This window comes from Phascolarctos cinereus, unplaced genomic scaffold (assembly GCF_003287225.1).
Source record: "Phascolarctos cinereus isolate Bilbo 61053 unplaced genomic scaffold, phaCin_HiC Scaffold_4;HRSCAF=312, whole genome shotgun sequence".
Lineage (NCBI taxonomy): Eukaryota > Metazoa > Chordata > Mammalia > Diprotodontia > Phascolarctidae > Phascolarctos > Phascolarctos cinereus.
Window position 1 is genome coordinate 391376937 of NW_027555847.1, and position 13081 is coordinate 391390017.

At 37.5% G+C, this 13081-nt stretch overlaps 1 protein-coding gene across 7 annotated transcripts in view; it reads right to left on the bottom strand.

Moving 5' to 3' along the window:
• FHOD3 (formin homology 2 domain containing 3) overlaps nt 1–13081 on the bottom strand; it is a 717939-nt gene that overhangs the window by 348301 nt on the left and 356557 nt on the right. For all 7 annotated transcript variants that reach the window (XM_020985701.2, XM_020985700.2, XM_020985699.2 and 4 more), the window contains exon 5: nt 713–818. In XM_020985701.2, coding sequence (XP_020841360.1) covers nt 713–818 — 106 coding nt within the window. The remainder of the gene's footprint in view (nt 1–712; nt 819–13081) is intronic.

A 13081-nucleotide genomic window follows, 5' to 3' on the forward strand; every position in this document is an offset into this window, starting at 1 on the left:
AGTCAGTCCCCTGCTTTGCCATGGAGGCAGTGGTGCCATACACATCAATGGCAAAAATGACCTCAAGTGTGGGGTTCTTTGTGACTGTCAGGAAGCCAAAATTACCCACACTGGGCACAATATACCAAGAACTAATCTTGACTTCCTTTATCCTGGACACCCTATGTAGTGAAGACTGAACTTCACTGAAACATGCTCTGTAACATTGTAAACTTTCATCTAAGGAGAACTATTTTAATGATTCTCTTGAGTGTGCAATGCTTCTCTCTCAAAGTTCAGGAAAGAACTTACTTATGAAACTCATAGAATTATCTTTGACACTAGTAAGCAGGAGTGGCTTACAATGAAGATTTTTCTTTTGCACCATATGAACCCTGAAATGGAAATACCCTAAGTAGTATGGCAGCATGACAGAATGGATAGAAAGCTGGTCTCAGAGTCAAGAAGGTCAGGGTTAAAGTTCTGTATCTGATACATCCTGGCTGTGTGATCCCAGGAAACTCACAACTTGTCAAGCAATTCTTCATGACTACAAGCTGGAAAGCAGTTGCCTATCTGCATAGGTATGAAGAATTTCCTGATCAGAAGTTCCTTACGCCAGTAAAAAATGGACCTTAGACTGGGAAAAAAATGTATTAGATAATTAAATCCTTAAATAAGAAAAGCAGCAATATTGTTCAATAGAGTCATGGAAGTAATCCCAGTTACTTACCTCTAAGGATGTAGTTTTGATAATTCTGGTCTGCTTCAGCTCCCACTTTTATTAAGCAAGTCAGACCTTCAGCCACAACAAATTCATGCACCAAATCCTTGTCATCCTGAAAGGGAAGAAGGAAAAAACTAATCTCACATATGCTTCCTCTTCAGGTTATATGTTAAACCAAATTCAAACCATTAAACTAATATTCTCACCATTATTTTTTGTTCTATTTAAATGAATTTATTTAAATATTCCTAAAGGAATTTAATCACCTGTTTTCAAAATATCATGACATTTGTGTATATAAACTGGCTTTTCAGATATCTAAAGAAGAGGAGGTAAGAATGCTCTCTACTTTGTCAGGAGCATTTTGTACTAACTTTTTTGTTTGTTTGTGTTTCGGTCTTTGAAATTGTCTCATTTCCTCCAAAGTTTTATGCTGAACCGAGCATCTAGGGTCTTTTGTTTTTATTAATTTATTTTGATTTATCAACAATCACTTCCATATGCTCTTGAGCTGAAAATTTTTCTCCCCCTTCCTCCCCCCCACCCTCCCCAAGATGGCGCACAATCTGATATAGGCTTTACATTCACATACCCATTAAACATATTTTCACATTAGTGAAGTTGTAAGTAAAAATTAAAACCAATAGGAGGAACCCTCAGAAAGATGAAACAAAACTCAACAGAAGGTAAAAATAAGTGATAGCGATTAGACTTCCATAGTTCCTTCTTTAAATGTGGACAGTGTTTTCCATACCAAGGACTCTAGAGATGTCTTAGATCCTCGTAATGCTGAGAAGGGTTCAGTTTAACATTCTTAGTCATTGCATAACGTGGCTGTTATTGTGTACAAAGTCCTCTTGGTTCTGCTCACTTCACTCAGCATCAGACCATATAAGTCTTTCCAGGTTTTTCTGAAGTCAGCCTGCTCATCATTTCTTATAGCACAATAGTATTCCATTACATTCATATACCACAACTTGGTCAGCCATTCCCCAATTGATGGGCATCCTCTCAATTTCCAATTCTTTGCCACCACAAAAAGAGCTGCTATGAATATTTTTGTACATGTGGGTCCTTTTCCCATTTGTTTGATCTCTTTGGGATATAGCCCTAGAAGTGCTATTGCTGGATCAAAGGGTATGCACATTTTTGTAGCCCTTTGGGCATAGTTCCAAATTGTTCTCCAAAATGGTTGGATCATTTCACAACTCCACCAACAATGTATTAGTGTTCCAATTTTCCCACATCTTCTCCAACATTTATCATTTTCCTGTTTTGTCATGTTGGCCAATCTGATAGGTGTGATGTGGTACCTCAGAGTTGTTTTGATTTGCATTTCTCTAATCAATAACGATTTAGAGCATTTTTTCATATGACTATAGATGGCTTTAATTTCTTCATCTGAGAACTGTCTGTTCATATCCTTTGACCATTTATCAATTGGGGAATGGCTTGTGTTCTTATAAATTTGTCTTAATTCTCTATATATTTTAGAAATGAGGCCTTTATCAGAGAGACTGGTTGTAAAAATTCTTTCCCAATTTTCTACCTTCCTTCTAATCTTAGTTGCATTGGCTTTGTTTGTGCAAAAACTTTTCAATTTAATGTAATCAAAATTATCCATTTTGCTTTTCATAATGTTCTCTATCTCCTGTTTGGTCATGAATTCTTCTGTTCTCCATAGATCTGATAGGTAAACTATTCCTTGTTCTCCCAGTTTACTTATGGTATCAGCCTTTATATCTAAGTCTGAACCCATTTTGACTTTATTTTGGTATATGGTGTGAGATTTGGGTCTATGCCTAGTTTCTGCCATACTCTTTTCCAGTTTTCCCAGCAGTTTTTTTCAAAGAGTGGGTTCTTATCCCAGAAGCTGGGGTCTTTGGGTTTATCAAATAATAGATTACTATAGTCATTGACTACTGTGTCTTGCATATTTAACCTATTCCACTGATCCACCTCCCTATTTCTTAGCCAGTACCAAGCAGTTTTGATGATTGCTGCTTTATAATACAATTTAAGATCTGGAATTGCTAGGCCACCTTCCCCTGCATTTCTTTTCATTAGTTCCTTTGATATTCTGGACCTTTTGTTTTTCCAAATGAATCTTGTTATTATTTTTTCTAACTCTATAAAATAATTTTTGGTAGTTTGATTGGTATGGCACTGAATAAGTAAATTAGCTTAGGTAGGATTGTCATTTTTATTATATTAGCTCGGCCTACCCATGAGCAACTGATGTTTTTCCAATTATTTAGATCTGATTTTATTTGTGTGAAAAGTGTTTTGTAATTGTGTTCATAGAGTTCCTGGGTTTGTTTCGGGAGGTAGACTCCTAAATATTTTATAATGTCTACAGTAAGTTTAAATGGGATTTCTCTTTCTATCTCTTGCTGTTGGGCTTTGTTGGTAATATATAGAAATGCTGATGATTTATGTGGGTTTATTTTATAGCCTGCAACTTTGCTAAAGTTGTTTATTATTTCAAGTAGTTTTTTACTTGATTCTCTAGGATTCTCTAAGTATATCATCATGTCATCTGCAAAGAGTGATAGCTTTGTTTCTTCTTTGCCTATTCTAATGCCTTCAATTTCTTTTTCTTCTCTTATTGCTAAAGCTAAGGTTTCCAGTACAATATTGAATAACAGTGGTGATAATGGACATCCTTGTTTCACCCCGATCTTATTGGAAATGCTTCTAGCCTGTCCCCATTACATATAATGCTTGCTGAAGGTTTTAGATATATGCTATTTATTATTTTAAGGAAGACTCCATTTATACCTATGCTTTCTAGTGTTTTTAATAGGAATGGGTGTTGTATTTTATCAAAAGCTTTTTCTGCATCTATTGAGATGATCATGTGGTTTCTGTTGGTTTTTTGTTGATATGCTCAATGATGCTGATAGTTTTCCTAATATTGAACCAACCCTGCATTCCTGGTATAAATCCTACCTGGTCATAGTGTATTATTCTTGTGATAAGTTGCTAATCTACTTGCTATATTTTGTTTAAAATTTTTGCATCTATATTCATTAGAGAAATTGGTCTATAATTTTCTTTCTCTATTTTGACTCTTCCTGGTTTAGGTATCAACACCATATTTGTATCATAAAAAGAATTTGGTAAGACTCCTTCTTCACCTATTTTCCCAAATAGTCTATATAGTATTGGAATTAATTGTTCTTTAAATGTTTGATAGAATTCGCATGTAAATCCATCTGGCCCTGGAGATTTTTTCCTAGGGAGTTCATCAATGGCTTGTTCAATTTCTTTTTCTGAGATGGGGTTATTTAAGTATTTTACTTCCTCTTCGGTTAATCTGGGCAATTTATATTTTTGTAAATATGTATCCATTTCACTAAGATTGTCAAATTTGTTGGCATATAGTTGGGCAAAATAATTCCTAATTATTGTTTTAATTTCCTCTTCCTTGGTGGTAGCTTCGCCCTTTTCATTCTTGATACTAGTAATTTGGTTTTCTTCTTTCTTTTTTTTAATTAAATTAACCAAAGGCTTATCTATTTTATTGTTTTTTTCATAAAACCAGCTCTTAGTTTTATTTATTAGTTCAATAGTTTTCTTAATTTCAATTTTATTAATTTTTCCTTTGGTTTTCAATATTTCTAATTTGGTGTTTAGTTGAGGATTTTTAATTTGTTCTTTTTCTAGTTTTTTTAGTTGTATGCCCAATTCATTAATCTCCTCTTTTTCTATTTTATTTATGTAAGCATTTAGAGATATAAAACTTCCCCTAAGAACTGCTTTGCTGCATCCCATAGGTTTTGGTATGTTGTCTCATTATTGTCATTCTCTTGAATGAAATTATTGATTGTTTCTATGATTTGTTGTTTGACCCAATCATTTTTTAGGATTAGATTATTTAGTTTCCAATTATTTTTTAGTCTATCTTTCCATGGCCCTTTATTACATATAATTTTTATTGCATCATGATCTGAAAAGGATGCATTTAATATTTCTGCCTTTCTGCATTGGATTGTGAGGTTTTTATGCCCTAGTACATGGTCAATTTTTGTGTATGTGCCATGTACTGCGAGAAAAAAGTATATTCCTTTCTATCCCCATTCAGTTTTCTCCAGAGGTCTATCATACCTAACTTTTCTAATGTTCTATTCACCTCCTTAACTTCTTTCTTGTTTATTTTGTGGTTAGACTTATCTAGTGCGAGGGGGAGGTTCAGGTCCCCCACTAGTATAGTTTTGCTGTCTATTTCTTCCTGTAACTTTCTCCTGTAAGAATTTGGATGCTATACCATTTGGTGCATATATGTTTAGTAATGATATTACTTCATTGTCTATGGTGCCTTTTAGCAGGATGTAGTTTCCTTCCTTATCTCTTTTGATTAGATCTATTTTTGCTTTTGCTTTGTCTGAGATCAGGATTGCTACCCCTGCTTTTTTACTTCAGCTGATGCATAATATATTCTGCTCCAGCTTTTTACCTTTACCCTGTATGTGTCACTCTTTTTCAAATGTGTTTCCTGTAAACAACATATTGTAGGATTATGGTTTTTAATCCATTCTGCAATCCATTTCCGTTTTATGGGAGAGTTCATCCCATTCACATTCACAGTTTTTATGATTACTATCTGTGTCTTTTTCTCCATCCTTTTCCCCCTATTTATGCTTTTCTTTCTCCTTTTTCCTTTCTCCCCTTCACTAGTGTTTTGCTTTTGACCACCGCCTCCTTCAGTCCCTTCCCCCTTTTATTATCCCTTTCCCTTTTCTTCCCCTTTAGTCTTACTGCTGCTTCCCTCCCTTCTTTCCCCTCCCTTTTCTTTCCCCTTTTCCCTCCTACTGCCTATAGGGCAAGTTAGATTTCTATACCTAACTGATTATATTATGCCCTTCTTGAGCCTAATCTGATGAGAGTAAGGTTCAAACAATGCTCCCCCCCTTCTTTCCCTCTGCTGTAATAGGATTTTGTGTCTTTTCTTATAATGTAATTTACCCTTGTCTGCCTCCTCCTTTCTCAGTACTTTTCTAAGATAGATTGATCCACTTATTTGGATCCATTTAACCCACTTGATTAGATTTTTTTTTATCATTACATCAAAGTCAACTAATATCCACCCTCTTTATGTATACTCCTTTAACAAGGTGTAATAACAATACAGTTCTCAAGGGTTGCAAGTCTCATATTCCCTTGTAGGGGTTTAAACACCCCCCCTTATTAACAACATATTGTATCCTTCTGTCCCATTTACCTTTTTAAGTCCTTCTTGAGTCCTGTACTTGAAGATCAAATTTTTTGTTGAGCTCTGGTCTTTTTATCAGGAAAGTTTGGAAGTCTCCTATTTGTTGAATATCCACCTCCTCCCTTGAAAAATGATGCTCATTTTTGCTGGGTAATGGCTGCATTCCAAGCTCCTTTGCCTTACGGAATATCATGTTCCATGCCCTGGTCTTTTAATGTAGAAGCTGCAAGGTCCTGTGTAATCCTGACTGTGGTTCCATGATATTTAAATTCTTTCTTTCTGGCTGCTTGCAGCACCTTCTCTTTCATCTGGTAATTTTGGAATTTTGCTATTATATTTCTTGGTGTTGTCAATTTGGGATCTCTTTCAGGTGGTGATGGTGGATTCTTTCTATGGTTATTTTCCCTTCTGGTTCTAGGACTTCTGGGCAGTTTTCCTTTATGATTTCCTGAAAGATACTGTCCAGGCTCTTTTTTTCATCATGATTTTCAGGTAGTCCAATAATTTTTAAATTGTCTCTCCTGAGTCGATTTTCCAGGTCGGTTGTTTTACTGATGAGGTATTTTACATTTTCATCTATTTTTTCATTTTTTTGTTTCTGTTTGACTGATTCTTGCTCTCTCATAGAGACATTAGTTTCCATTTGTCCAATTCTAGTTTTTAACAGATTGTTTTCTTCTGTTAGTTTTTGTACTTCCTTCTTCAACTGGCCAATTGTGTTTTTTAGGGACTTGTTTCCTTCAGCATACTCTTCTGTTAGATTTTGTACTTCCTTCTTCAACTGGCCAATTGTGTTTTTTAGGGACTTGTTTTCTTCAGTGTACTCTTCTGTTAGTTTTTGTCCTTCCTTCTTCAATTGGCCAATTGTGTTTTTTAGGGACTTGTTTTCTTCAGTGTATTTTTTTTCCAACTGGCCAATTGTATTTTTGAAGGACTCTTTTACCTCTCTCATTTGACTATTAAAATCCTTCTTGAGCTCTTCTAAGAAGGCTTTTTGGGCTTCAGACCAGTTCATATTCCCTTTTGTTGTTGCAGATGTGGGTTTGTTGACAATGTTGTCCTCTTCAGAATTTCTGTCTTGATCTTCACTCTTCTCATAATATGAATCTATGGTACGTTTCTTTTTACTCATGGTGTTTCTTTATTCCCTGGCCTTTAAAGAGATTGAGCTCTCCTGCTGGGGAACAGAGGGTACTGACCCAAGCTTCTTGTGTTGGGAGCCTAGGTCTTGGTCACTGGCTTCTGGGGCCTCTTATGCTGGGAATTGGAGGCTGTAGGTTTCTGGCAGCTTAAGGCCTGTTGGGCTGGAATCAGGAAGGCTGGAACTTTCAGGCAATTCTAGGTTGCCTGCTTTTCCTTTCCTTTAGCTTTCTTCAGCTCCTTTTAGATGGGTGCTGCAGGATGTTTATCTGCCTGGGGCCCCCTGCAGTGTTGTCTCCCTCGTTTCTGCTAATGCACGGGAGATTCCTTTGCAGTGGAGTGCCGAGCTCCTGGTGGTTTTCTGAGCTGGTTTCCACGGTTCCCCCGCCCTCACTGAGGCACTTGGAGGTACAGGTGTTGGTGTTTGCCTGCTCTACTACCTGGGCTTCAGGATTTCTTCACAATTGGAGGCTTCAAGGCTCCTACAGCTCACCTGGTGTTGGGTTGGAATCAGCAAGGCCGGGCTTTAGGAAGCCTTTAGGTTGTTTTCTTCACCTCCTTTCAGATGAATGCCAGGGTACTTGTCTGCCTGGGGCCCCTTGTAGTTCTGCCTCCCTTATTTTTGCTGAGGCACTGGGAGACCCATTTGCTGGGCTGCTGCACTGCTGCTCCTGTCTTTCTTCTAGGTCAGGTGTTCCAGGGTTTTTTTTCTGGGGTGATATTTTCTGGGTTTTCAGAGGTTGATAGGGGAGAGTGAGAGCAACTACCTTTTCACTCTGCCATCTTGGCTCCCAGAAGCAGAAGATCTAGAGTCTTTTTTTAAAATTATTCCTATAGGTAAGATCCCATTGAGAGGAATCATGGAGTAGTTGATAGACGGCCAGCCTTAAAATCAGAAAGCCTTGGGTTCAAGCCCTGCCTTTGACACATACTGGGCACATAACACGGAGCCAATTATTTCACCCTTCATTATACCAGGCAGCTCTCTAAGACTATAAGTTATAGATGACTCGCTAATCTGCATGACTGAAATTAATCTCAACACCAGAGTCTCCTTCATCAGTGAAATCCCAGACTGTGGGGGGAGAAATCCATCTCACTTAAATGCATATGATCACAATGAAGGGCTCAGCACTCCAGCTGTCCAAAGAGATAGGCCACATCCACTGATTTGACTTGGTTATGACACTTTTTTTTTACAATAAAGACTATAACATATGTTTTTCCTAGTCTGTCATAGTCTTCTTTAGAGATGGAAAAAACCTTAATGGGTCATTGAGTCCAGCCCCCTCATTTTAAAGATGAGAAAACTGAGCCTGAGAGAGTTAAAGTAACTTGCCCAAGGTCACAGAAGTAATAAGCAGCAGAACTAAGATTTAAATTCAGGTCCTCAATTCAAAATTCTTTCCACTGTCCCAGAAATAAGCAAGTATTCTGCAGACCAAAAGTACTTGATATTTTTCTGCGTGCAGTGCAAATGGTGGGAACTGAGTGGGGAGAGAGGGGAAAGAGGGAGAATTGAAGAGAGAAAGACAGCGTTGTATTTTCTATTAGTTTTTCCTTTCAGTAGCAATTGCAGTTCAACTCTCCTCACTGCCAGTATCCCAAGAGATGTGGATTCTAGTCAACTGAGACTAATTAGGTGGGTGATGTTGGCAATGATCAACTTCTCTAGACCTCAAGCTCTTTCATCTGTAAAATTAGTGGATCAGACTAAATGACACCCAAGATCCCCTTTCCTTCTAAAAATTCTAGATTGTTAAATAATGTTTGTTAAGAGATGTAGAGATGATTTGTGCCTCACTCAGGTAGGTGATCTCTAAACCTTCCAGCTCCAATATCCTATCATTCTAAGTCCTCTTCATTGTCATTTCACTCTACAAATAAATAAATCAACCAAGCCCCAAATCAAAAACTGTCTAAAGTCCCCAGTGACCCATAAAACACACACACACACACACACACACACACACACACACACACACGCTACCACTACCACTGCAAAAAAAAAGATCCAAGAGCTTGCTGAAGGAAAGGTAGAACACTTCCTTTTTCTACTGGCTTCAAATACTTTAAAGTATCTTCCTCCAATTTGCTAATTCACTACAGAAAGCCTACTATAAGCTCTGCCTCCTCTGCAGAGTCTGCACACTACACATTTTAGTGGTCACGAGACAGCTAGCAATGTATTCATTATAATGAATTGTTTCAAAATAAAATTTAATTTAGAAGTCCCATGATGTTAATTAAAATTGGTGTCAGCTGTATAACTAATCCATTGATAACTTATATGGCTGTACCTTTGTTATTTTTATTGTTCAAGCCAGTCTGATCTGAACATACAGGTATTAACTTTATAATAAATCCATTCTTTCAGTAGGAATCTCCTTGGTGGAATGAGAACTACCTAGAAATACTGTTTTCTGAATTTACGTCTATCAATTTGTATTATCTGTAAGTATTTATTGATCCCTGACTTCCTATGCCAGGTGCCAGGGCATATTTGAAGAAAAATAATACATAATCCTGGCATTTAAGTAGTTTACCATTTGGGGGGGGGGACAAACATGAAAGAGTAAAAAGTAAGACAACAATATACATCTAATAACATTTCAAATTTTCAACAAAACTGATGTCACAGAGGACTCCCTGATTAATTGCTCAATGAATAAAACAGACAATGAAGTCTATGGGAGTTCACAGGTAGGGAGGTGAGTTAACTTCTATAGTCTCAAGCATCAGCCTTTCAACTCAGCCCTTCACCTCATCTTTGTTGTTTAGCTGTTTCAGTTGTGCCTTATTCTTTGTGACCTCATTTGGTTTTCTTGGTAAAGGTGCTGGAGTGGTTGGCCATTTCTTTTTCCTGCTTATTTTATAGATGAGGAAACTGAGGCAAATCGGGTTAAGTGACTTGCCCAGGGTCACATAGCTAGTAAGTGTCTGAAACCAGAATTGAACTTAGGTTCCCCAGATTCCAGGCCTAGCACCCTATTCACTGTGTCACCTTCAAACTTGTAGTGTCATTGGTCCTCTTCAAGAACAAGGAATGAACAACCAGCCCATCGAACAGTTGCCTCACCTTTTGTTTACTCTTCTCCTAAACCAGGTGAGCAACCTCCATCTGCTATGTTGATCTACTCTTCTTAACCCAAAGATTCTCTTCCCTTCTGCTTCATTCTTCACCTGCTACAGACAGTTGCCTCCATGGGGAGTGCTTTGTGGGAATAGTCCCAGGTTGGGAAATTGAAGGTGTGTATGGAAATACTTTACATCTTGCATAGTTGTGCGCACGCGCACGCGCGCGCGCGTGTGTGTGTGTGTGTGTGTGTGTGTGTGTGTGTGTATGTGTGTGTGAGTGTGTCTAAGCAGGAACTATGGACAGGGAACAAATCATAGCAATCATTGATCATTTATTCCATTTTTATAGCTCTCCAAAGGAGGTCTCTTTCCACAATCCATTTCAGTATTTACCAACAAAAATGTAGAGAAATGATAAGCTTGGTCACTTTAAAAGTTGAAGAATAGAAACAAGGAGAGAGCAAAGCCAGAATTTTGTTCCACTTTGCAGACTCAGATATTTATTCTCTTTTATGTTATCCAGACCAATAATTCTGCTATTTAGTCATGTATACTGACTGCCTCCATTCCATTTGAACAAGAGATAAATTTATTGGAGACACTTTAGAGTGCATTCATGCATTCATGCGTTGGGTATGAGGTTGAAGGATATTATATTGCAGATTTGTTCCAAGCCTGAGATTCTGTGATATGATCGCCCTATGATGAATACAGAAGACATCTCAATAGGAATGAGTTTTTGAAAAATTTAAAGTTCTGACAATGGAATCCTAAGTTAATAATCCCAAAGAAGAAGAAAAAAGAAAAGCATTTGTCAAGAACAATGTGGTTGTGAAATGAGTTCCTTGATGTGCTCAGATTATCAAAGGTCAAATACAGAAGTTGGATGGAGGGACACATAACTAAGGTCTATTTTTTTTAAAGGGTAGCATAAAGCTCTAAGAATATTAGCAGGAAAGCTAAAAGCAAAAATTATCTTAAGCTTCTAAATAATGATATAAGGACAACAAAATGAGCTTTGGAAGGTAAGGGAGGAGCAAGGAAAACAACAAGGGTTGGACCTTACCTGACATTTAGGGTGGATTTGATATTCTTAACAGACAACAGAGAGGAGGAAATACAAGGTAATTCTAATTTTGCTTCCATAGTCTCTATCAAATGAAATTATCTTCAGCCTATGATGAGTAGTTCATACATAACTAAGAGGGTGCTGGAGACCCAAATAGGTGAAGAGATAATAAAAGATCATCTAGTAGCTCTGAATGAGGTCATATGCTGGCCCAGATAAATGTTATACCGAGCTAGAGGAAGAACTTATGAGATGATACAGATGAACTGTGGAATTGTGGAAAATATTTTCTGGAAAAGTAAAATCAGGAAAATTTTGTTCTAATTTTCACAATATTGTCTGTAACTTCAACATGTATATATGAGAAGGGGTGATGGAAAGGGGGAAGGGGAAGAGAGAGGGAGGGGAAGAGGAGGGAGGGAGGAAGGGAAAGGGAGAGAATACTGTCAGAAACAAGAACAGGCACCATATTCTGCTGCCTAGTTTGACTATATATGAAGTGTCATTATCAATTCTTAGGACCACATTTTAAAAAACATTTTTATTTAAAGTTTTGAATTCTAAATTCTATTCTTCTCTTTCTCGCCTCACCTTTTTCTGAGATGGTAAGCAATCAGATATAGGTTATACATGTGCAATTATGTAAAACATTTCCATATTAGTCATTTTGTACAAGAGGACTCAAATAAAATTAAAAAATGAAAGAAAGTGAAAAATAGCATGCTTCAGTCTGTATCCAATCAATATAAGTTCTCCTCTGGAGGTAAATAGTATGCTTCATCATTAATCCTTTGGGATTGTATTGCATTATATTGCTGAGAAAAGCCAAGTCATTCACAATTCTTCATTGAACAATATTGCTGTTACTGTGGTCTCCTGGCTCTATTCACTTCACTATGCATTAGCACATGTAAGTCTTTCTTGGTTTTTCTGAAATCATCCTGCTTGTCATTTCTTAGAGAACAATAATATTCCATTACAGTCACATACCGCAGCTTGGTTAGCCATTCCTCAATTGATGGGCCTCCCTTTGATTTCCAATTCTTAGCCACCACAAAAAAGCTGCTACTAATTTGACAAAAAGGAAAATGTTGGATGTTGGAGGGGATATGGGAAAATGGGGACACTAATGCACTGTTGGTACAGTTGTGAACTGATCCAACCATTCTGGAGAGCGATTTGGAACTATGCCCAAAGGGCTATGAAACTACGTATACCCTTTGATCCAGCAATACCACTGCTAGGCCTATATTCCAAAGACATACAAAAAAGGAAAAAAGACCTGTTTGGGTATTACATTTTAAGAGGTACACTGATTAACCCATTTAAGCATATACAGAGGAAGGCAACTAGAATAGCAAGGAAACTAGAAACCATGGTTTCTATGGTTATAAAGAATGGTTAAAAGAACTGAGGATGTAGCAGCTACTATGTGCTGGGTACTACATAACTGTCTTTAAATATGTGAATGGCTATCATGTGAAAAGAGGAACAGATTTATTCTGTGTGACATTTTTTTTGGCTAGGCAATGGGTTAAGTGACTTGCCTAGGGTCACACAGCTAGTAAGTGTTATGCATCTGAGGCCAGATTTGAACTCAGGTTCTCCTGAATCTAGGGCCGGTGCTCTAGCCACTGTACCACCTAGCTGCCCCCGAGTGATTCTAAAGGAGAGCTCCAGCAATTGACGGCTGTTACAGGGAGGCAGATTTTGCTTTTATAGAAGGAAAAAATGCTTGAGGATTCAAGCTCCCTACCAAGAGAATGGACTGCCTTGTGAGGTCATGAATTCACTACCACCAGTAGTTTTCCAGCAGAAGCTGAGTAATCACTTCTAAGAGGTACTAGAGAGGGGATTCTTTTTTTTTTCTATC